General features: G+C 43.3%; 1 protein-coding gene across 3 annotated transcripts in view; it reads left to right on the plus strand.

Moving 5' to 3' along the window:
- LOC143943362 (NACHT, LRR and PYD domains-containing protein 3-like) overlaps nt 1-25,032 on the plus strand; it is a 255,369-nt gene that overhangs the window by 148,941 nt on the left and 81,396 nt on the right. For all 3 annotated transcript variants that reach the window (XM_077465090.1, XM_077465088.1, XM_077465089.1), the window contains exon 9: nt 17,528-17,692. In XM_077465090.1, coding sequence (XP_077321216.1) covers nt 17,528-17,692 — 165 coding nt within the window. The remainder of the gene's footprint in view (nt 1-17,527; nt 17,693-25,032) is intronic.

Genomic DNA, 25,032 nt, shown 5'->3' on the forward strand with positions numbered 1-25,032 from the left:
CTTAATCCTCACAAGATTATATGCCCCTCTTAAATCAAGCTTTGTGAAAACCGTTGCTCCCTTGAGGCGGTCAAATAACAACGTAATCCGTAATGCACAGTGGAATCGGATAGGCATTCTTAATCGTGAAGTGATTGAGACCCCTATAATTGACATAAGGTTCACCAATCTTCTTCTTCACAAAGAAGAAACCAGCACAAGAAGGAGATGAGGATTTGTAGATGAAACCTCAAGAAAGTGCGTCTGTAACATACTCCTCCATGGCATTATCCTCCAAGACTGACAAAGGGTAAACCCGGCCTAGAGGGGGTATGGCACCAGGTTGAAGGTCAATTGCACAATCATATGATCGGTGTGGAGGCAAACCTCTGGCTTGACGTTTGTCAAAGACATAGCTAAAATCGTTGTACTCGCAGGGAGGAGAGTGAAGAGGTGCACAGGACCGTGGCTACCTTCTGGAAGCATGTCTTACTGCATTGTGGCGACCAGGAGAGAACCTCAGCATGGAGCTAATCAAAAGAGGGGTTGTGCCTCTGTAACCAAGGATAACAAATAACCAGCGGAAACTTAGGTGAGGAAATAACTTGGAATTAGATTATCTCATGGTGAAAAGGTGTAGAGGTCTCCCATCAAGAGCCTCAATGGACTGTCACGCAGCTGCAGCGGAATTGAGTGCTTCGATGCAAAGGCAGCATCAATGAACAAGCCTGCAGCCCCAGAGTCGATTAGAGCCTGTATTTTGATGAACGACTCAGCCCAAAAAGGGTAACTGAAAAAAGGGGCTTATCCTTCAGGATAACTGGGGACGAAACAACGCCACCTAAGATCTGTTCATGATAGGACCTCAAGGTTCGGGCATTCCCTGGATGGGTAGGACAAGACTTCAAAAAGTGACCTGCCTGGCCACAATAAAGGCACAATCTCTCCCTCCTCCTAAGGGTTCTCTCATCCGCAGAGAGACGCGTGAAGCCCAAGTGCATGGGTTCATCTTCACTGACCAACTCGGTACCAGGAGGCATGGGAGGTGAGGGAGGTAAGGGTGGTACTGCAAAGTTCGGGGACAAATGTACAGCAGGCTTCCGAAACCGCTCATTAAAAAAGAGTCTGGAGTCAATGAGGATGGCAAACGTGATCAACTTCTCCAGCTCAGTGGGTATATCTCGGGCTGCTATCTCATCCTTCATGGTATCCAAAAGACCATGAGAAAAAGCAGCCACGAGAGCCTTATTGTTCCACGCGACCTCTGCTGTCAGAGTACAGAATTCAATGGCATAATCAGCAACAGTACTCGTATACAGGGTAACTCAAAACCACAGTTTTTTGCGTCTCCCATAGAGGGTTTGCCCAGGCCAAGGCTCTCTCAGAAAGCACAGATGTCACAAAACCTACTTTGCTTCTATCCGTGGGTAAACACCTGGAGCAGCCACAGTGGGAGATTCCAGGTGAACCATGTGACTCAGGAGCGTTTGTAACACCATGGCAAACTGATCCATGCGGTGATCCTGCTCATCCAATCTGGAAAAAATATTACCAACAAGTGGATTGACTGCATTTTCTGAATTCATGGCCTTCGCCTACTGTCAGAAACCATGAATCAGACTGAGACAGAAGTGTAATTAAATCACACTTGTTTAATAATAATAATAATAATAATAATAAAAAAAGGTAAACTTAGGTCAAAACATAGCCAGAGTTCAGGAACCAGATCGGATAGTGACAAGCCAAAATGTCAGGGAGCCAGAGATAAGCATAGTAGAACTGCAAGCAGGATCTGGAGCCAGAAGGAATGTCAGCCAAGCAAGTCTTTAACAGGAACACAGGAAAGCTTCTCTAGAGATGAGCCCAAGGCGAAGGCATAGATTAATTGGACTGGACGGCTTAAATAGGCAGGACTGAAGAGCAGGATATCATCAACAAGTGAGTCATTGTGGATAGATAGGAGCTGGCAATTAGCCGACAGCTGAGCGGCTAGCTCAGAGAAGGAAGGGCTGAGCCCAGCCCTGACAGTATAACAGGACTGACAATAATATTCTGGGACATTTTTTGTATTTAACCACTTCGAAACCAAGCACTTTTACCCCCTTACTGCCCAGGCCAATTTTCAGCTTTCAGCGCTGTTGCACTTTGAATCACAATTGCGTGGTCATGCAACACTGTACCAAAATTACATTTTTTATATTATAAAAAAAGATTGAAAATTTAGAAAAAAAATGTTTTTCTTCGTTTCTGTTATAAAATTTTACAAATAAGTATGCTGTCTTCTTCAATGAAGAGCACTGATGAGGTGGCACAGATGAGGTGGCACTGATGAGGAGGCACTGATGGGCAATGATATGCAGCACTGATGGGCGCTGATAGGTGGCACTGATTTGGCAGTGATGGGCATCACTGATGGGTCTGCACTGATAATCAATGCACTGATTATCAGTGCAGACCCCTGATCACCTGTCAGGAGAGCTGCTTATCGGCTCTTCTCTACCCACACCTTGTGAGTGTGAATGGAGTAAAGCCTATAAACGACACTTCATGGTTACCATGTAATCAGCTGTGATTGAACAGAGCTGATCACGTGGTAAAGAGCCTACGTACTTCCGGTTCCGGCGCCGCATGAGCTAGCAGCGCACCCGCCTAGCTCCCGCTCCAGAGCCCCTCAAACCGGCTTCTAAATTCAGCCAAAAGCGGCCCCAGTGCCCCATCCAGGCTCCGGGTGACCCCCCCCGCGATCCACGCTTCATGGACCGCTTCCTCGAAAAGACGGGTCCCCGTTCATACGCGGCCGCAGCGGCGCTCGCGGACCGCCCGCAAATCGAGCCCCCGGCTTCGGCCTACCAGGCTCCGGCGCAGGCCGCGACACCTCCTCAGGCACCAGCTTCTGACCGGCCGGACACAGACATGGAGGTAAGCGGGGTCAACACCACATCACCCCCAGCCACCACAGGCCCACCACATCACCATGGGCAAGCCGCTCAGCCTCCCCACAGCCTGGCCAGCGACCCTCACCTCACTCCCTCAGTTGATGATGGACATACTAGCCGCATTGCTCAGGCTGTGGCGGCCTTGCTATCCCCTATGATTACAGCTTCTGTGGAAAAAGCTGTGCAAGCGGGGATGCAACAACTCAAGGCCCAAATCGCACAGCATGCTACCAGACTTGATGATCTTGAACATAGGATATCAGAAGTGGAGGATGATCAGTATCACTCTCAAGCCACTGAGAGGTCTCAAGAAAAAGCGCTTCAATATGTCTTCCAAAAGCTGGACGACTTAGAGAACAGATCCAGACGCTCCAATCTGCGTTTCGTTGGCATCCCTGAGTCGCTCCCCAACGCCAACCTAGGCGACTTCTGTGCGAAGCGCGTCCCGGAGGCCCTGGGCCTTGCAGGCCCCTTCATGGTGGAAAGGGCCCACCGCATAGGATCCTTCAACCCAGAACGCAAGTCTCCTCGGCCTATCATAGCCAAATATTTGAATTACGCTGACAAAGCCGCAGTTCTCCAAGCATTCCGGCAATCCCCCTCTGTGCAAATCGATGGGGTCAAGATTTTAATCTTCGCAGACTACTCTATCGAAGTTTCAAAAAAGCGGAAAGCTTTCCAACCCATCTGCTCTGAACTGTTTAAATTACAAATTAAGTTCTCCTTGGCATACCCTGCTGTGCTCCGCCTCAAATCCCCCAAGGGAGAGCAGCTCTCATTCCAAGACCCTTCTGAAGCGGAAGCTTTTCTACGTTCACTTCGCCCGGATTCCTCTCCGGCTACTCCCTCCAAATCTTCCGCATCTCTCCGTGCCTTGGACCAGAGAAGCCCAAGAAAGGACTCCCCTAAACGCTTCCGTGCTTCGGATCCGGAGCATCCTCGGCATCGCAACTTTCCCCGCTGAAAATCCTCTTTTCATTTTTACATCAGTTTGACGTGTTATTTTTTTTTGTCCCCCCTCCTTCTTCCCGGTTTGCTGGCATCGATATGCCCAGTGTCAGCCTTTTACTCCTCGTGCTCGGGGTGTGTTGTCCACCTTCCCTTCATTTCCGCCTTTGAACTCTACCTCATTGCACACCGGGAGCTGACACTATGCCGGCCCAGAAGGATCCTGATGTTAGTCGCAACGCGCTTCGTTCAGCAACTGAACTTCTCTTCTTCAACAGCACACCCACGTATATGGTCAACTAACCAGGTTGTCTTTGTTTTCTCATTACGCATCTACTCAAATCTTACTGTTGATCTGTTATTTAAATTTATGGTTTAAGATTTCTGTATTGTGCCGGCTTTGTTCCTTTGTTCCTCCACCCGGCTCTAGGATCTTGCATGCCTCCACTGTGTATCAACGCGTCCCCATGCTATTTACTTTTCCCAACGCTGGGTCGTTTACCCCTAGCCCGGCGGGCTTTAAGCAAAAACCTTGGCACTGCCCGCGTTTTCTCCTCTGATTTTAATGGGGCTCTGCCGGGGAGTGTTCCTCCCACCTATACACAGTGAACTCATGCGGAAAAAAGAGAAGTACACGCTTTGGTTTATATGTTTGGTTATTACCCTTTTCTTATTTTTGTTTAAATCCCCATCCCCCTTTTCTATCCCCCTCCCCTGGTTCATTCCCTGTGACTTAATGGGTTCTCCCCTCTACCAGTCCAGAATCCCTGGTCCTCACTTCCTGTCTTGTATCACCGATACCCCCGGACTAGGCAGTTTACATAATCTCAGGCTCCTGTATGCTACATCCTGCTGCCCACACCCACTGATTGAGCTCCACTTAGAGTAGTCTCCTGGAATGTCAAGGGTCTCCGTTCTCCCCAAAAGAGAATGAAGATTCTTCGCCACCTTAAGAGGCTCAAAGCAGACATTGCCCTTTTACAGGAGACTCACCTACTCGCATCAGATTTTCCACGTTTACAGAAGATCTGGGTGGGGTCAGTCCTCGGAGCCGAATCAGTGGGTCGGAAGGCTGGGGTTTTGCTTTTAATCCACAAAAACCTCCCTTGCACTGTTCTTTCCACTTTTTCGGATGATTCAGGACGCTTTTTCACTGCTGAGGTGCGGATAGGCACTAAAGAATTGTTCATTTCCAATGTTTACGCCCCCAATAATCCTACTAAACATTTTTACTCTGAACTTTCGGTGTGGCTACTTAAATTCACCCGCCTGCCCCATTTGGTAGGGGGTGACTTTAATGATGTTATGCATTCCTCGATCGATAGATCCTCCCCAAAACAACGCCCGCAAGATGCCACCTTGATGACTCCTTCCATCTTTGCCTCCACTATGGACTCCCTACACATGACAGACCTTTGGCGCCTTAGTCACCCAACCGACAAAGAATTCACGTTCTACTCTAACCCCCATAAATCCCTTGCCCGCCTTGACCATTTCTTTGGGACCGACGACCTCATTCCTTTGGTTTCTGAGACTGAAATTCACGATATAGCGGTTTCTGATCATGCCCCTGTAGTTGTCTTACTAGACAGACTGGATCTTCCCCCACATCCCAACATGTGGCGTTTTCCAGCTTTTTTAGCTGATAATGCAGATTTTTTGAAGTTTTTGGATAAGGCCTGGCTGGAATACTCTTCCGCGAACGCCTCGCATACGGCGGATCCGAACCTTTTTTGGGATGCGGGGAAAGCGTACCTTAGAGGCCGGATAATTTGCTACGCCACATCCTTCAAACGTAATGCTCTTAAACGATACAAATTGGCCAGTGCTAGACTACATACTGCCCAAAGGCAGCTCTCGTCCTCTAACTCAGCCACTCATCACGACGAGTGGGTTTCAGCCAAAGCAGCTTTTGATACTTGGGCCGACGCTGTCGAACGATCGAAAAAAGCTCACTTGGATGCTACCCTTCACAAGTTCGGCAATAAGGCAGGGAAACTCCTCTCCCGACTCTGTAAAGGGGCCCATCGCCCCACTCACATCACCTCCCTTCGCGACCACACGGGACAGACACATTCCTCCCCCCAGGCTATAAACGAGACCATGTTAAAATACTATACTGATCTCTATGCTCCAGATCCTATAGTCCGAGAAAAAGCTCAGGCCTTCCTTGACAAAGTGATGCTCCCCACTTTAACTACACAACAATTAGAGACCCTTAACGCCCCTATTACCCTCTCTGAAATTGAATCCACCATTCGCCACTTACATTCCAACAAGGCTCCAGGCCCTGATGGCTATACTAGTGAATTTTACAAAAACCTCATTCACACCGTAGCGCCCACCCTCCTTTCTGTTTATTCTTCCATCTGGGCAGGGGGTTCTTACCTTCCTTCCGGGAACCAAGCGGTCATTAAGCTCCTCTCTAAGAAAGGTAAGGATCCGTTACAACCCGGCTCCTACAGACCCATCTCCCTCCTAAATTTGGATGTGAAAATTCTCTCAAAAATTGTCGCTTCCAGGCTAGCTGATATTCTTCCCCATCTAATTCACCCAGCCCAGTCGGGCTTTGTCAAAGGTCGGACAGCCACTCTAAATATACGAAAAGTTCTGCTCGCCCTTGAATCGGCCAAACAGAATCCTTCTGGTTCATATGCTATCATTACCCTAGACGCTGAGAAAGCATTCGACAACGTTAGCTTTGACTGGTTATCTATGACCCTGTCCAAATTAGGTTTCTCAGGCCCCTTCAGTCACCTTATAACCTCAATGTACTCCTCTCCAACCGCCCGTCTGGTAGCAGCAGGTCTCCTTTCCCCTGATTTCCCATTACACAAAGGCACCAGGCAGGGTTGCCCCCTCTCCCCTCTACTTTTTAATTTAGCCTTGGAACCCCTTTCTAGATATCTATCTTTTTCAGCTCCTCTACAGGGCATAGAGATTGGAGGAGTGGAACTCCGCTCATCTCTATTCGCTGATGACATCCTTATTTTCACCTCCAACCCCTCCCTTGATATTTCCACCATCAAAAATACCTTTGACGAATTTAGATTGTGTTCTGGGTTGCGCATTAATTATTCTAAGAGTGAAATTTTACCCATTGGATCTCTTTCCACCCCACCCTGGGCAAGCGGCTCCTTATTCTCGGTTGCTCCCTCCTACATCACCTACCTGGGTATTAAGATTGGTAAAATGCCTTCCTCCCTGTATCAGCTTAATTATCCTCCCTTGTTTACTAAGTTATCTCAAGAGTTACTTAACTGGATGGATCTGCCTCTCTCGCTCCTGGGTAGGTGCCATTTGGTAAAAATGGTCAGTTTTGCCAGACTTTTGTATCCCCTGCAAACCCTTCCTCTTCTGCTCAAACACAAGGATGTTACCTCTTTGGAATCCGCTATTTCTAAATTTTTATGGCACGGCAAAAGACCACGCATTGCTTTTAAGAAGTTGCACCTTCCCAGGGGCGATGGGGGTATAAGTCTGCCTAACATTAGGTTGTATAACTTAGCCTGTTTACTTAGAACTAGCCTGGACTGGATTACGCACTCGTCCAGATACTCTAATTTTGAATTGGAATCCGCTATGGCTCGCCCTTTCTCATTATCAGCCTTGTTACATAGCCGCTGGAAATCCGTACCCCTCCCTCACCAACATAATCTAGTCTTCAGAGATACAGCTATAGCATGGAGAGAATCTAGAAAATTGGCCGGTCTTACGCCTTTCCTTTCTTTACACCTACCTATCCAAGGAAACCCCTGCTTCACTCCAGGACTACACTGTCAAGCCTTCTCAGAATGGTCAGAACGGGGTCTGTCCTTGTTCTCGTCTCTATGCGACCCCTACAATGGTAAACCGCTCCCCTTTCAGAAAGTGATGGACACATTCCTGATTCCTTCCTCCCATTTCTTTCATTACCAACAATGTCTCAGCTTCATCACGCAGACTTGTAAGGAAGCATCTCGTCGTTTTCAACCAAGCTTTCTAGATCAGCTGATACGTAACGACTCCTTCAAAATTTCAGATATCTACAAGCCGCTCTTGCAAAGATCACGGACACCCGCATCAACCTCTTCTATTGCAAACTGGTCATCTGCTTTCCCGGACTCAAATCTTATTCACAAAATTTTGCTCGGTCTCAATAAAGTCCACAAACTGACGCCCAACGAAACTTGGAGGGAATCCCAGCTCAAGATTGCCCACAGGGCCTACATTCCCTTTTTATCCTCCACATCGAAACCAGATGGGGCAGTCTGCCCACAGTGTCATCTTCCGAAGCCTCCTCTCGCTCATCGCTTTTGGTCTTGTCCTGTCATCTCCTCCTTTTGGGACCAGGTACTAGCATTTATTTTTGATGTAACTCTGCTGAAACTACCCAAAGACCCCTTTCTCCTGATCTTTGGCTATTGGGATCCCATCCTGTTACCGTGGTCCATCTCAGCAGGCAACAGATCTGTCTCAGGATCTCCCCCCACCCGAGCCACGGTAGACTGGACCCTATTGTGCCTACTGCTGGCCCGCCGCCTCATACTACGCTTCTGGCTCCTGCCTTCTGGCCCCCCAGCCTCCCAACTTCGAACAGACCTTCTTTCTCTCCTACGCACAGAGAGGCTCGTCACGGACTTCTCGCACGGCAAACAAAAAGCTGACTTCCTTGCTAAATGGAATTTGTTTATGACCACCAATCTGTCAGTACAGGACCAATGCGAAGTGGAACAACTCTCTTTCGTCTACAAGGACCCGCTCCCCTCCTGATTTCAATGCGAGTCTCTTATCCCGAAGCTGCCTTCCACACCCCCCCCCCCCATTCCATTCACGTCACATCTCAACTTTTCCTCAGTTGTACCTCTTGCCAGGACATTTTACTCCGAACTTTAACATTGAACCCCCCCCCCCCCCCCCCCTTACACCCCCTCCCCCCCCCCCCCCGTCCTTAGCCCCCCCCTGTCATCCCATTCCCTTATATTTTGTTTTCTATCAACATTTTGCTCTGTAACTTGTGATTAGGTATTTTGCCCCTGGGGCACTGGCTTTATTAGCATTACTTGCATTATTTAAGATCTTAGAAGGTCTCTGATCCATCCAGTGTGGTCTTCATTGTTTAGTTCGTTTGCAACTTAACTGTCTTGGGTCTCTCCTTTTATTTTGTCTTATGCTTCTTCTTTTTCTTTATGTATGCCTTATGGTTCTCTGGTACCCCAGGGTGTGACCTGGTTATGTATCTTGCATTTAATAATTGTGCCTAATCGTATGTATTTCTTTTTTGTATTTTCCTTATCTTTTCCAATAAAAATTTATAAAAAAAAAAAAAAAAAAAAAAAAGAGCCTACGTTATATAGTTACATAGTTACATAGTTACATAGTTACATAGTTAGTCAGGTTGAAAAAAGACACAAGTCCATCCAGTTCAACCTTAAAAACAAATAAATAAAATAAAAAATATTCGTACAATCCAGATACCCAATTTTATGCCCACAATTGATCCAGAGGAAGGCGAAAAAAAAAACCCAGCAGAGCATGCTCCAATTTGCTACAGCAGGGGAAAAAAATTCCTTCCTGATCCCCCAATAGGCGATCGGATATTCCCTGGATCAACTTTACCTATGTTAGTACCTAGTTATATTATGTACCATCAGGAAAGTATCCAAGCCTTTCTTAAAGCAAACTACTGAACTGGCCAGAACCACCTCTGGCGGGAGTCTATTCCACATTTTCACAGCTCTAACTGTGAAGAAACCTTTCCGTACTTGAAGATGAAATCTCTTTTCCTCTAGACGTAAAGAGTGCCCCCGTGTCCTCTGGGTTGACCGTACAGAGAACAACTCAAAACCAAGTTCACTATATGGACCCCTTAATGTATTTGAACATGTTGATCATATCCCCCCTTAATCTCCTCTTCTCAAGAGTGAATAAATTTAGTTCCTCTAATCTCTCCTCATAGCTGAGTTCATCCATGCCTCTTATCAGTTTGGTTGCCCTTCTCTGCACTTTCTCCAGTTCCCCAATATCCTTTTTGAGAACTGGTGCCCAAAACTGAACGGCATATTCCAGGTGAGGTCTTACTAATGATTTGAACAGGGGCAAAATTATAGCTCTTTCTCTGGAGTCCATACCTCTCTTAATACAAGAAAGGACTTTGCTCGCTTTGCAAACAGCAGCTTGGCATTGCATGTTGTTATTGAGCTTATGGTCTACCAAAACCCCCAGATCCTTCTGCACTATGGATTCCCCCAGTTGTACTCCCCCTAGCATGTATGATGCATGCATATTCTTAGGCCCCAAGTGCATAACTTTACATTTATTAACATTAAACCTCACCTGCCACATAGTCGCCCAATTAGACAGTGTATTGAGGTCGGCTTGTAAATTGGAGACATCCTGTAAAGACGTTATTCCACTGCATATCTTGGTGTCATCTGCAAAGACAGAAATATTACTTTTGATCCCAGACCCAATATCATTTATAAAGATGTTAAAAAGTAAGGGTCCCAACACTGAACCTTGGGGTACACCACTGATAACCTTAGACCATTCAGAGTAAGAGTCATTAACCACTACTCTCTGAATTCTGTCATCTAGCCAATTTTCTATCCATTTACAAACTGATATTTCCAAACCAGTAGACTTTACCTTACACATGAGCCGTGTGTGGGGAACTGTATTGAATGCTTTTGCAAAATCCAAGTATACCACGTCCACCGCCACCCCTCTGTCCAAGGTTTTACTTACCTCCTCATAAAAAGAAATCAGATTTGTCTGACAACTTCTGTCTTTCATGAATCCATGTTGTCTGTTGCTTAAAGTGTTTTTGTTCAGCAAGAACTCGTCTATGTGGTCTTTTATTAAACGCTCCAGTATCTTCCCAGCTATAGAAGTTAAGCTAACAGGTCTATAGTTACTTGGTAAAGACTTTGATCCCTTTTTAAATATAGGCACCACGTTCGCCCTGCGCCAATCCAGTGGCACTATTCCCGTCATTGATGAGTCCCTAAAAATTAGATACAATGGCTCTGAAATTACAGAGCTCAATTCTTTTAGGATCCTTGGGTGGATGCCATCAGGGCCAGGTGCTTTATCCACCTTTATTCTGTCTAAGTATTTCTGGACCATATCACTTTTGAGCCATTGTGGATCATTTGGGGCTGTGTCACTATCACCCCCATTATGGACATGCGCTCCCCCATGCTCTTTTGTGTACACAGAGCTGAAGAAAGTGTTTAATAAATTAGCCTTCTCTTTGTCCCCAGTCACCAACTCTAGATTGTTTTGTAAAGGGCCTACATGCTCAGACTTGACCTTTTTACTATTAATATATTTGAAGAATTTTTTGGGGTTTGTCCTACTATCTTTTGCAATCTGTCGTTCGTTTTGAATTTTTGCATCCTTGATTTCCTTTTTACATATTCTGTTAATTTCTTTGTAACATTTAAATGACACTAGTGATCCTTCATTTTTATATTTTTTAAAAGCTCTTCTCTTACAGTTTATAGCTTTTTTAACTTTGGCCGTGAGCCACATAGGTTTTGCTTTTAGCCTTTTAAACTTATTGCCCATGGGAATATACTTTGTTATAGGTTCTTTAGTTGAATCAGGGATGGGGTATGTCGGACCAACACACTGCACCACCCCAGGGGTGTGCACGAGCGGCTTATCCTGCTGGACATCATATGTCAGGATAAGTGATGCCCACTGTGGCAATCATTCTGCTATAGGCCGAGTGTGATATGGCTAAACCTGGTAAAAATATAAAATAATAATGTACCGTAATTATATTGCTCTCTATTTTATCAGTATATAGGTAATCTCAGAATGTCACCTAAATATTAGATCTTATCACACTGTTTTAGCAGAATATCAGGTTTTTACTTTTCCAAAATGATTTTTATTAGGCTTTCCATTTACAGGGAAACAAACACATTGGGGGCTATTTACGAAAGCCAAATCCACTTTGCACTGTAAGAGTCATTAACCACTACTCTCTGAATTCTGTCATCTAGCCAATTTTCTATCCATTTACAAACTGATATTTCCAAACCAGTAGACTTTACCTTACACATGAGCCGTGTGTGGGGAACTGTATTGAATGCTTTTGCAAAATCCAAGTATACCACGTCCACCGCCACCCCTCTGTCCAAGGTTTTACTTACCTCCTCATAAAAAGAAATCAGATTTGTCTGACAACTTCTGTCTTTCATGAATCCATGTTGTCTGTTGCTTAAAGTGTTTTTGTTCAGCAAGAACTCGTCTATGTGGTCTTTTATTAAACGCTCCAGTATCTTCCCAGCTATAGAAGTTAAGCTAACAGGTCTATAGTTACTTGGTAAAGACTTTGATCCCTTTTTAAATATAGGCACCACGTTCGCCCTGCGCCAATCCAGTGGCACTATTCCCGTCATTGATGAGTCCCTAAAAATTAGATACAATGGCTCTGAAATTACAGAGCTCAATTCTTTTAGGATCCTTGGGTGGATGCCATCAGGGCCAGGTGCTTTATCCACCTTTATTCTGTCTAAGTATTTCTGGACCATATCACTTTTGAGCCATTGTGGATCATTTGGGGCTGTGTCACTATCACCCCCATTATGGACATGCGCTCCCCCATGCTCTTTTGTGTACACAGAGCTGAAGAAAGTGTTTAATAAATTAGCCTTCTCTTTGTCCCCAGTCACCAACTCTAGATTGTTTTGTAAAGGGCCTACATGCTCAGACTTGACCTTTTTACTATTAATATATTTGAAGAATTTTTTGGGGTTTGTCCTACTATCTTTTGCAATCTGTCGTTCGTTTTGAATTTTTGCATCCTTGATTTCCTTTTTACATATTCTGTTAATTTCTTTGTAACATTTAAATGACACTAGTGATCCTTCATTTTTATATTTTTTAAAAGCTCTTCTCTTACAGTTTATAGCTTTTTTAACTTTGGCCGTGAGCCACATAGGTTTTGCTTTTAGCCTTTTAAACTTATTGCCCATGGGAATATACTTTGTTATAGGTTCTTTAGTTGAATCAGGGATGGGGTATGTCGGACCAACACACTGCACCACCCCAGGGGTGTGCACGAGCGGCTTATCCTGCTGGACATCATATGTCAGGATAAGTGATGCCCACTGTGGCAATCATTCTGCTATAGGCCGAGTGTGATATGGCTAAACCTGGTAAAAATATAAAATAATAATGTACCGTAATTATATTGCTCTCTATTTTATCAGTATATAGGTAATCTCAGAATGTCACCTAAATATTAGATCTTATCACACTGTTTTAGCAGAATATCAGGTTTTTACTTTTCCAAAATGATTTTTATTAGGCTTTCCATTTACAGGGAAACAAACACATTGGGGGCTATTTACGAAAGCCAAATCCACTTTGCACTGTAAGTGCACTTGAAAGTGCACTAAAAGTGCACTTGGAAGTGCACTCGCTCTAAAGCTAAGGGGTAGATCTGAAATGAGTGGAAACTCTGCTGATGTTATCATACAATCATGTGCAAGCTAAAATGCTGTTTTTTTTATTTTCCTTGAATGTCCACCTCGGATCTACAGTGACTTTACTTCCAAGTACACTTTCACTTTCAAGTGCACTTGCAATGCAAAGTGGATTTTCCTTTAGTAAATAACCCCCATTGTCATGGGGGTCTGCACTTTTTTCAGGGGGGGGGGGGGGGGGCTTTGGCAGCAGCGATACACAGTCGCATTTAACCCTTTCTTCGACCGCTAGAGGGGGTTAAAAGCACCCCGCTAGTGGCTGAACAGCGTGGTAAAACTAGTGATGCTTTACTGATAACGTGGCCAGATGGCAGTGGGAAATAGCTCTTGAGATAATTCAGCTTCACTTTGTATTGGAAGTTATTCAGGCCAGGCGTACCAGTCCATGCCCATATAAATATAGCCTAGAGAATGTACATCTTTCTATATTGCAATACAGTATAGGTTGTTTTCATCAAGATCAAAATATGGCCACAACAGATGTATTGCAATACATTGCAATAGACAAAGATGTACATTCTCTAGGCTATATTTATATGTGCATGTAACTTCCATACAAAGTGAAGAAGATTATATAACACACAATAATCTTTTCCAGCAATAGCTCAGCTGTCCAACTTTTCAAACAATATATATATATATATATATATATATATATATATATATATATAAATTCTCCTCCTAACTGGCACTGCTGTTACCTGTGTTTCTTCAGGATTTCCTCCTATGATGCGATAGGACCAGGCACTGGCAGCATATTCTCGGCCACTGACTGATTGCACGCACCTGTGGGAAGAGCCGGCGCCACACCAGCCAGATTTGCATAGCAATGTACATACATAGGCAGACAGCCAATCACGGAACACTCGAATATGTGTTATTATTGTTCTGAATTTGTGTGGGAAGGATTCTATTTCCATACTTAGGATGGCTAGGGATGGAGTAGGTTTGGAGATAATACCAGTGATATCTGATATCAAGGAGAATACTTTTCTCGATAAGGGATAGATGTGTGGACATTCCCATAGAATATGGATTAGGGAGCCCTTGAGGGAACAGCCCCTCCAACCTGAACTATCGTCTAGGATTGCGAGTTTTTGCATTTGTACAGGAGTGAGATACCATCTATGATGGATTTTTTGTGATAATTCCCAATAGGTAATGCATTTGGAAGCCCTGTGGTTATGTCGTAGGGCATTGCGCCATTGGAAATCTGAGAAGGAGGTCTGTAAATCTCTTTCCCATCTCTGGTACGTTGATGTATGCATCTATAAGTATGTGCACCCTGTGGTGGTATTAGGTGTCTAGATTGTATGGTTTGGAATGGGAAGATTTGGTCGTGGTGCATTATTTCTTGTAGTGGAAGATTTTGTATTTGTGGTCAGTGTTTGAGAGATAGATTTGGGAGTATGAATTTTAATATTTCTATTGGAGGGTATATGGATTGGCTGTTTTCTGATAGAGATGTGTTTTGAAATAAAAATCGCCATGCCTCAACAGCGGCTGAGATCATTGGATGTTCTAATTTTTTGGGTTTCTGATGAATTGTCTGGGCTAGTAATAGAGAGGTTAAGTTGCCTTTGGGGACAAAAGCTTGTTCTATAAATTGCCATTGTTTGTTAAATGTGGGCGGGAACCAATGTCTGATTTGATCTAGTGTCACTGCTATGTAGTATGCCCTGAACGCATTGGCTATATCTTAGGGGTGATACATCTTGTCTCCAGTAGTAGGATGGAAGATGTGGGAGATTTTATTTTTAGCTATTTTGTGTTTGGTCTGCTAATAATTTACCAGCTTTATTACTGGCTGCATAAAAGGTGGAATGTAATTTTAGTAATAACTTGGCGTGTTTGGCGTTAAGGAGAGATCTAAGATCATTCCTGGCCTGGAAGATTTTATCGTTAGTGAATTGTGTGGGGTTTGATTTATCGTTTCCAATTTTTCTATTCTGTTTAATAGTTCTGATAACTGTTGCATCCTTTGGCGATTCACTTGTGCATTAATTTGAATTAGTACACCTCGAATAAATGCCTTGTGGGCTGTCAATAGAATAGTTGGGTTGCTAACTGTAGGCATATTGATGTTAAAATATTCTTTCAGACACTCTTGTGTTAAGGTTGTGTTAGTGGGTATTGACATTATTTATGGATCATTCCTCTAGTTGGTGGCAAAGGACTTGAAGGTTTTGTCTCCTATACATATGGAGATGGCTGCATGATCCGACCATGTTATGGTGCGGATTTTTGTCTTAATGGCATCTTGTAGAGGTTTTTGTCCCCTAAAAACAGGTAAATTCTTGAGTAGGTGCAGCGGGGTCTTAAGAAGAAGGTATAGTCTCTTTCCATGGACTGGTGACATCTCCATATGTTGGATTAATTTGGATTAATGGAATCAGTGTAGATTGTCAATGTTTAGCAGAGGATCCTTTAACATCGATGGAAGGGTGTGGAGCTAGATTGAAGTCCTCGCAGAGAAGCATACGGACTTGTTTTCTCTTATGTACTTTTTAGAAAACACTGAGGAAACTGAAAGGCCAGTTTCCTCTTCATGTTACATGTTCCATGGAGCCCCTCAACCCGTCCGGTTGAGAATTCTGGGTCACATCCTCCTTCTAGACCCTGGCAGAGCAACACTCTGCCACACCTGACAATAGTGTCTCTTGGGACTATATCAGGCAAGTCTGGTGGTTTTGGCAGCCAATGTATACAGTCAATGCTTAATTCTCCTGGGGTGGTGTCGGGTAAAAAAGTGGACATCAATTGTATGAAGTATTCTTTCAGTACGGATGGTTGGACAGACTGAAGTATACCTCTAATTTTTTAATTATTCCATCTTGAGCAGTCTTCTAAGTCTGTAATTTTGGCTTACATACAGTCTATATATTCAGCTCCCCTACTCTGTGCTTTCACTAAATCATTGAAGAAGGTGGTCACTTCTCCCATTTTAGCTTCAATGGTTGCGACTCTCCCTCCCATGTGTGATATTTCTGAGGTAAAATGGTGCATCATTCTATTAAATCAGAGTGGCTGGATGTTTTCAATGTAAGGAGCATATCTCTCAATGTAGTATCTAATACTGGCTGGTTTGTAGTGGGATATGCATCTATAGAGTTGATTATGTCTGGGTACACAGGGGGTGCTAGTGTAGCAGGGCTCACCTCATCTTCCTGTGCTGTGTCCTGTGACAGCATTTGCTTGGATTTGGCAGGACTCGTGGAAGCAGTGGAGGCCAGGGAGCCGATCACGGGTAGGTGAGAAGAAGGCAGACAATCTTCAGCTGTGTCTGTGTGGATGACGGCTGTAGGTCCATCGGCACATTTTGATGGTTTTGTCAGGGAGCGGATAGAACTCCATGAGTTTCCGCTTGGACATGATCCTGAGGATGTAGTGAGGCAAGTGACCCACTTGGTTTGTGTGCTGAGGGTGATGAGCCACCGCTTTGTGCTATAAAATAGCCACCGTCCCTCAGAGAAGATTAGCAGGCAGCCATCTCGGTCAGTTTCCGGCCATGCCCCCAGAATATCAGATTTCTAAGTTACTAATTTACTTAACTTACAATTGTTTGGTCAAGCAATACTGTACGCAAATCAAATTATTATAATTTTTTCCCCCACAAATAGAGCTTTCTTTTTGTGGTTTTGATCACTGGATTTTTTTTTTTATATAAAAGAAAAAAAATGAATAAAATAAATATGTTTTACTTTCTCTTATAAAACATATCCAATACAATCAAAGTTCTTCATAAATTTAGAATTGTGAAAAAGTTGCACTACTGATGAATCCCAAAAGAAAAGAAAAAAAAAAAAATCAGAAGCTAGCATCAACAACGTGATAAGTTGTGTATGAAAATAAAAAATATAAAATGCAGCGCTTATGGAACATGAACCCCCCAGAAATTAACCTTCGGGGTAAGTATTCAAATAGTGTATCAAAAAAAATGATGTGAATAAATTCATAAATTTAGGCCAAAATGTATTCTGCTACATGACTTTGGTAAAAAAAAAAAAAAAAAAAAAAAATCCCAATAAGTGTATATTAGTTATTTTTTTGTGAAATTATATTTACCGGAATTGTGATCTAATATAAATTATTCAAATAAAGAAAATGAGATCCATTCATGTAGAGAATAGTGACATTCATTCCTGGGGTGACCTTAATTTTGTTTCTTCTCTTCTTCTACAGATTGGATAGAAATCAGTTGACAGACAGTTCCTGCCCCCACGTGGCATCTGGAATAAGAAATAACCAGACATTGAGGATACTGAGCCTGTCATATAACAATCTGGAGGGTCCTCATTTCAGTGATCTGATGGCAGCTCTGACAACAAGCCGGATAGAGGAATTACGGTGAGTATAACAGGACTGACTGAGACAATAATATTCTGGTACACTTGTATATCTAAACAACATAAATAATATATAAATATGAAAATGTAATCAAAATCAATATTTAGACTCCATAAATATCCAGTCCCTGGCTGTTGTCAAATTCTTGGATCTTATCACATTCTGTTATCAGCCATGAAATAGTAATTTCATAAAACATTGCTAAAATCTGATATTCTGAGATCTGATATTGTCTGGTAACTCGGTAGCCCTTTTTTGGGGGATATGATAAATGTCTCTCCCCAAACAGGATAGTACACTAAGAGAACCAGAACCTTGTAGCAGGATTTCATATTATTCATATTCATTTGCATATGTGTTATTGATATTATAATTTTTCTTTTTCATATTATTAATATTAATTTAATATTAAGCAATAAATTGTTATTCCCGTAGAAACATGTAAGTCAATAGGGAAGTCCTGCATATGCCTTGCAACCATGTGTAATACATGGGGGTTAAAACAGGCAGTGAGGAGACAGCAGATGGCTTCATCGCTGCCTGACAGTAGCCACTGGAACATGAACTTGGATTGGGCGCAGATGCCAGGGAGACTTCGATGCATGTTTAAATCTACCTTTAGGCCCCTTTCACATGCTTGCTCAGTGGGGAATCTGTTCACTGTTCCCTATTGAGCTGGCTGATGGCTGGTCCATGTTCACTTTGCTTATGCAGAACAGACACAGCCCGCTCTCCTACACCTGACTACCATCCAATCCGCTATATGGATATACAGTATATAACGTCTGTTTTTAGTTGATTGGATGTAGGTGGGTGTAAACAGACATAAGTCAGTTTTCATCCGCAGCTCCATAGAGGATAACGGAGGGTCCGATTGGGTCCACCTGAAAAGCTGACAGACGGACCCATTCGGTCTGTCCATGTGAAAGAGGCATTTCTATGTTTTGGGGGGGTTTTTTTGTTTTTTTATCAGGCACAATTATAAAGTTTTTTTAATATTTTTTTACAATTTTTTTTGTGGGGGACAGGGCTTTGGAGAGACATCAGGGGACTGAACAGATCCCTGATGTCTCTTTTTTGAGACAGAGGAAGGGACTGAAGATAGTCCCTTTCTCTGCACTGTAGGTGAATGAGATAGGAGTCTGCATAGAGATTGCATAGTTCTTTTGGAATTCACTGCCTGGTTATGCTGTTTGTAATTTCCTACATCAACTTTCACTAAGTGGAAGAGTGGGTTTCATGGCAGTGCCGCCATCCAGGTCAAGGCCTCTGTGATCAGAGGGGAGTCATTGATAGCAGAGGGATTACTGCAACCAGCACGCAACTTTAACCATTAGTATATAGATGCACACTAGTATGGAAATAATGCAAGTTTTACATAAGAACAAATTAATTATAGTGTATACATCCATGGTACAAACAGGTATTATTAGCAAAGGGCCTAAAAAGAGTTCTTGTAGAATTTCCCACTTCACTTAGGTATATATAGTTATTAATAGATATACCTCTAGATAAGTCCAGTTGTTAGAGACCAGAATACAAGATCTGCAGTGATGGGGAGACCCTTCAGCTGTTGTCCAACCAGACTGGAATGCAACTTGTCACACACAGAAACTGTGGTGTGGCAGTGGAACTCAAAGCCAGCCTATCTGCACTTTCTGCACTTTAGTCCCTATCAGTTTCTTTTTTTTAAATTGTATTTTTTATTAAATTTTTCAAAACAAATACAGAGTAATTAAGCATCACAATATGCACTGAGCACAAAAGTTTGAAGAATATAACAAGAACATTTAAGAACAGGGAATTATCGTCCAATGATGCAGTGCACAGACGTGGACTACATAATTTATCATCAAAACCGTTTATGTACAGTTCACAGAAAAGAAGAAACAAATAGAATCAGGTGAAAAGCCAGCATATGATAACACTTAATAAGGGGCACATGGTTAATGATGGAGATCTCCATAGGAGTAAAGAACACCCCACATTAATATAGATAAGGGGTGGGTAAGACAAAGACGGGAGCAGTACAGGAGCAGTGGGAGTAGCTATTAGGGGTAGGTGACCCATAGACTGACCGATCCCAGGGCTCTCAGATCTTATCGAACTGGGGGACGGAGTCATAGACAGTGGCCGTTAAGTATTCCATTCTCCGTATTTCCGCTATCAGTTGGAGGAATCTGGGCCAAGGGGGCGGAGCATTAGACAACCAACACAGCGGGATAAGTCTCTTTGTAGCTAGCAGAATATAAGAGGTCAGCCGGTTGGCTCTTTTAGTTAAACCTGAAACGGGAAGTCCCAACAGGTAATTTAAGGGATCCACCAGGAGGGGAACCCCCTCCACTTCCTGCAGCAAAATATATGAAATAACAAACCAGTTTCAGTCCCGCATCGCCAACAGCGCGGCGAGACTGAAGGATCATATTTGTGAATGACATCAGGGGTTTTATACCAAAACATGAAGATTTTTATAGATGTTTCCCTTTGAGTAACACACTTGGAGGACTTAAAGATGGAAGACCAAATTCTATCCCACATCTGAACCGTGGTAGGTTTTGCCTAACAAATGGGCCCATTTGCTCATGTACAGATGCGTAGTCTCAGTTAAGGGGGGCGACCCATGGAGGATGTGGTGGATGGAGGAGATTAGATGTAACTGGTGGGGACCTTGGGCACAAAGGTGTTCAAAGGAAGTGGGTTTCTCTAGTGTTAGGGATGGAGATTTGGAGTGAAAGAAGTGCCTGACCTGTAGGTAAAAATAAAGCATATGATTGGGTATATCAAATCACGTAGCGCCTCAAAAGCATAAAGCTTTCACGTAATAGGATGCACCAGGTTTCGGAGCTGGAAAAGGGGGGATTAAGCCATGCTCAGGGACAGACTATCTGGTATAATTGGGTTATATAGCACATTCGCGAGGGGGGGGGGGGGGCAGGCTAAGGCGAGAGAGTAGCTCTTTCGACATTTCTGCCAGATGTCCAATGTAAAGGACATTGGAGCCATGCACTGGCGCTTAAAAATGGGATCCAAGGATGGTGGGGCACCCCAGAGTAAGGAGCATGGATGTGTCGGGTATAGAACCCCCTTCTCAATGGCCGCCCACTGACTAGTTGCATGTAAAGAGGACCATGTAGTAATAACTCTCAGGTGTGTGGCATGATAGTATTTAACAACATCCGGAGAACCCAAGCCACCCCTGGATCTGGGCGCGAATACCACTGAGCTCGCTAGACGATGGGATCTGTCAGCCCATATAAATTTTAGAAAATACCTCTGAAGCATTTTGAGTTGTGAGGACAGGATGGCAACGGGCAGCGTTTCAAAGTGGTAAAGTAATCTGGGTAAAATTTAAATTTTTAAGACATGAATCCTCCCCAACAGGGACAGGGGGTACTTTGCCTATAAGAGCAGGGATCTATTTATATCCTAAACTAAAGGGGGGAAATTAGCTTAGTATAAATGAGAGTAGGAAGGAGTGAGAGAAACACCCAGATATTTAAGGGAGACGCTACACCATTTATAGTGATATGTGTCCCTGAGCTGGGAGAGTAGTGCTGCTGGGATGTGTACGGGCAATGCCTCAGTTTTGGAGGTATTAACCTTATAGCCAGAAATATCACCAAAGAAAGACAGTAGCTTATGTAGTGAGGGGAGACAAATAAGTGGGTTAGTAATAGCGAGCAGGACATCGTCTGCAAAGAGCGATAACTTGTACTCCCCCTGTTGCATAACCACCCCACGTATGTCTTGGTGAGATCAAATGGCCTCGGTTAGGGGTTCAAGACAAAAGTAGTGGCGATAAGGGGCATCCCTGCCGAGTTCCGTTCGTCATGGGGAAGCAAGGTGACATGAAGGACGACATCTGTATCTGGGCTGTGACTGTCGAATACAGGGCTCTCAAAGCGCTTAAAAAGGGGCCAGAGAAACCATATACTTTTAGTGTAGCAAACATATAAGGCCAGCTTAACCTATCAAAGGCCTTCTGTGCGTCCAAACTTAAAATTAATGCTGAACCTTTGGATCTATCCAGAAGGTCTATCAGATCAATTGTGCAGCGAGTATTGTCCCCGGCGTGTCTGCCAGGAATAAACCCCACCTAATCTCTATGGATTAGTTTAGGGATAAGGCCGGACAATCTAGAGGCAAGGACTTTGGTGAAAATCTTATAGTCTGAATTTAGAAGGGCTATGGGTCTATAGCTGTCAGGGATAGAAGGGTCCTTACCGGGTTTAGGGATGACTGAAATATAAGAATGGGAGAAATGCTGGAGGGGGGGTGTGCCCTTGAGTAGGGAATCAAATAGGGACAGCAGGTGTGAACTTAATATATCAACGTAGGCTTATAATATAAATAGGGAAGGCCATCCCCTAGCAGTTTCTAATGTGACATGCAACAAGGCCTCCAACTACCAGAAGTACCTTTTAGATGCCTAATCTGGCTACAGTTCCCTGCTGGGGACACTCGATAGGATCTTTTACGATCCATCCCAGTGGGAGTTAAACAGTTTGGATGCCCAGAGACTGGAGGATAGATAAGCTTTACTTATACAATCTTGTGAGTGGCTTGACTTTAGCTCTATAAAATCCTGTTTTCACTAACTACTACACTTAGATGGCAGTGGTTTGTTTCCCTGTCGTTGTTTATACAGCATAGAGTTTCGTCTCCCAGAGACAGGAAGTGCTGATACATAATTCTACAGGTCACTGTAATATTATAAGCAAACACTAGAGGGCAGCAGATCCCCACATTAGTAAAATACATAAGGTTATAGTAGTACGTCATACATAGGGGAAGCTTATCTTATTGCAATGGCTAATCAAAAATGACCATCCGCTATTCTGTGTCAGGTGATCTCCCCATTATTACACATCCTCTGCTCAGTTCAGAGGGATTTCCTCATTACTGCACATCCACTATTTAATGTTATGAGGATCTCCCAATTACTACACATCTGCTATTCAATGCCAAGGGAAAACTCCAATTAATGAATATTAGCTATTCCTAGATTGTAAGCTCTAACGAGCAGGGACCTCTGATTCCTCCTGTATTGAATTGTATTGTAACTGTACTGTCTGCCCTCATGTTGTAAAGTGCTGCGCAAACAGTTGGCGCTATATAAATCATGTATAATAATAATCAGTTTTAGGGAATCTCTGCATTACTGCACATCCACTATACAGTGTCAGGGAATCTTCCTATTACTAAAGAGCAGCCATTCTATGTCAGAGGATCTCTAAATTTTACAATGCAATTTCAAATAACTCCTCAGGATGTTTAAAGTGGTTGTAAACCCAAAAACAAAACATTACTTACTTACCTTAGATCAAAGCCCCCGCAGCGGTCCTAGTTCACAGCTTCCGGGTATTATGGGCTCCGGCGCTGTGATTGGCCGAAGCCCACGCATGGGAGCCGCCGGTAACGGCACAGTCTAACTGAAGCAACAGGACATACGTGCTATTGCTTCAGTGCACATGTGCTGATGATGTCGGCACATGCAGATGCAGGGGATATCTCCTAAACCGTGCAGGTTTAGGAGATATCCAGGGTAGCTACAGGTAAGCCTTATTATAGGCTTACCTGTTGCAAAAAGTGGTTGTAAAGGGTTTACAACCACTTTAAAATCATAGACAATACTTCACACACCTATCCATAAAAACAATATACAAAATAATAAATGTCCTTAATAAATTAGATATTAACTCTGACTAGTTGGCTATCTTACTTGAGTTAGTTTTCACATTCATGGCCATAATAGCCCTTGGGGGGAAAAAAATCTGTAGCTATTTATTTTAACTTTATATATCTATAATGTCCTCACAATGGTAATAATTTGTATAAATGATAGCCGGGATGGCAAAAATAACTTATTTTCTCTGCTCTATAAAAACCTTTCTGCTAGAGAGAGGAGTGTTTATGACCCAATATTTTCTGTGCAATGAGGATTATTTTCTGAAGAGCGTTCCTGTCAGCCAGAGTTCAATTTGGGTACCATACTAAAATTAGGCACACATACAATCTCAGTTGATGAACAATAAACAGTCACTAATACTTTCTCCCCTAAAGCATTATAATAGTTGCTGTGATTTTATTTCATTTTTTTAAACAGCATATACATTTACTGGTCATGAAAGATTCAGAAAAATGTATACGCCAAGAAACTTGAAAACAGAGGCCCTCTTAACACCATTGATGAAATGAAAAGTGGAGATATTGTAGTCTTATTTTTCCTAAAACCTACAATTAGCTCTTTAGTTTTCCTTGTGTTAAAGGTTAAATAATTTGCTGCAAATCATTTTACTTGCCAACCTACGCTATGCACATGCCCTCCTTTAATGCAACCCACTACCATTGTACCATCAGCAAATGTAATAATGCTGTTTGTACAGTAGTATGGGGTACAATTCTAGGTATAAAAAATGTAAAAAAGGTGGACCAACAAACAGCCCTGCAAAGATCCAGTTTTTAACTGTCACTCAGAAGAGAAATATCAACTAATTTTAACCACCATCTGTTTGCCAAAAAAATCCAAAGGTAGATGTAAAGTGTCAGACCCAGCTTCACCAATACTATAATTGGTGTTAAAGGCTGAGCTAAGAAATATAAATGGCATTTTCACATAGTTTCCCGAGCCCTCAAGATGACTCAATACCATATGCAGACCTAATGCAATGGCATCTTCTGTGTTCTTCCTACATCTATTCCATGTCAGGGAGATATCCCCATTAATAGACATCCACAATTCACTGTCAGGAGAATATATTTTAAATAAATACTTGGGATTGGATGTAAGTTCATGTTTGTCATCTGAAATGATTATGTGAGCCAAAACTTTATTGGATGGTACCAGGGCTCGAGTTCTGCAGGAACACGTGGGAACGGTGTCCCTGCACTTTTTTCAAAACAGGAACACTGTTCCCTTTGCAGGACTATAGCCGCCCGAGCCAAATGAGATGCATGCAGAGTAGCGCTGGAAGCGCCTGTCTGTAGTAAGTTTTCTCTCATGTTACTCAGTGCTGTTTGCCCCCCCCCCCCCCCAACGGCCCCTCCTCTCTTCTCGTCTATCCCCATTGGCTTGTGATATCATCTGGGATAGACGAGAAGAGAGGAGGAGACGCCGGGGAGCGAACAGCGCTGCGTGACATGAGAGAAAACTTACTACAGGCAGATGCTTCCTGCACTACTCTGCATGTTGGCTAGTAAGATTCCCAGATGTGCGCTATAATGTGTCCCGTTCCCTGATGTGCTATGTGCCCCATGCCCTGTGCCCTAATGTGCCCCATGCCCTGATGTGCTATGTGCCCCATAATGTGGCCTGCTGTGCTATGTGCCCCATAATGTGG

Source organism: Lithobates pipiens, unplaced genomic scaffold (assembly GCF_037356315.1).
Source record: "Lithobates pipiens isolate NorthernLeopardFrog02 unplaced genomic scaffold, aLitPip1_a1.2 Scaffold_30, whole genome shotgun sequence".
In the NCBI taxonomy this organism is placed as follows: domain Eukaryota; kingdom Metazoa; phylum Chordata; class Amphibia; order Anura; family Ranidae; genus Lithobates; species Lithobates pipiens.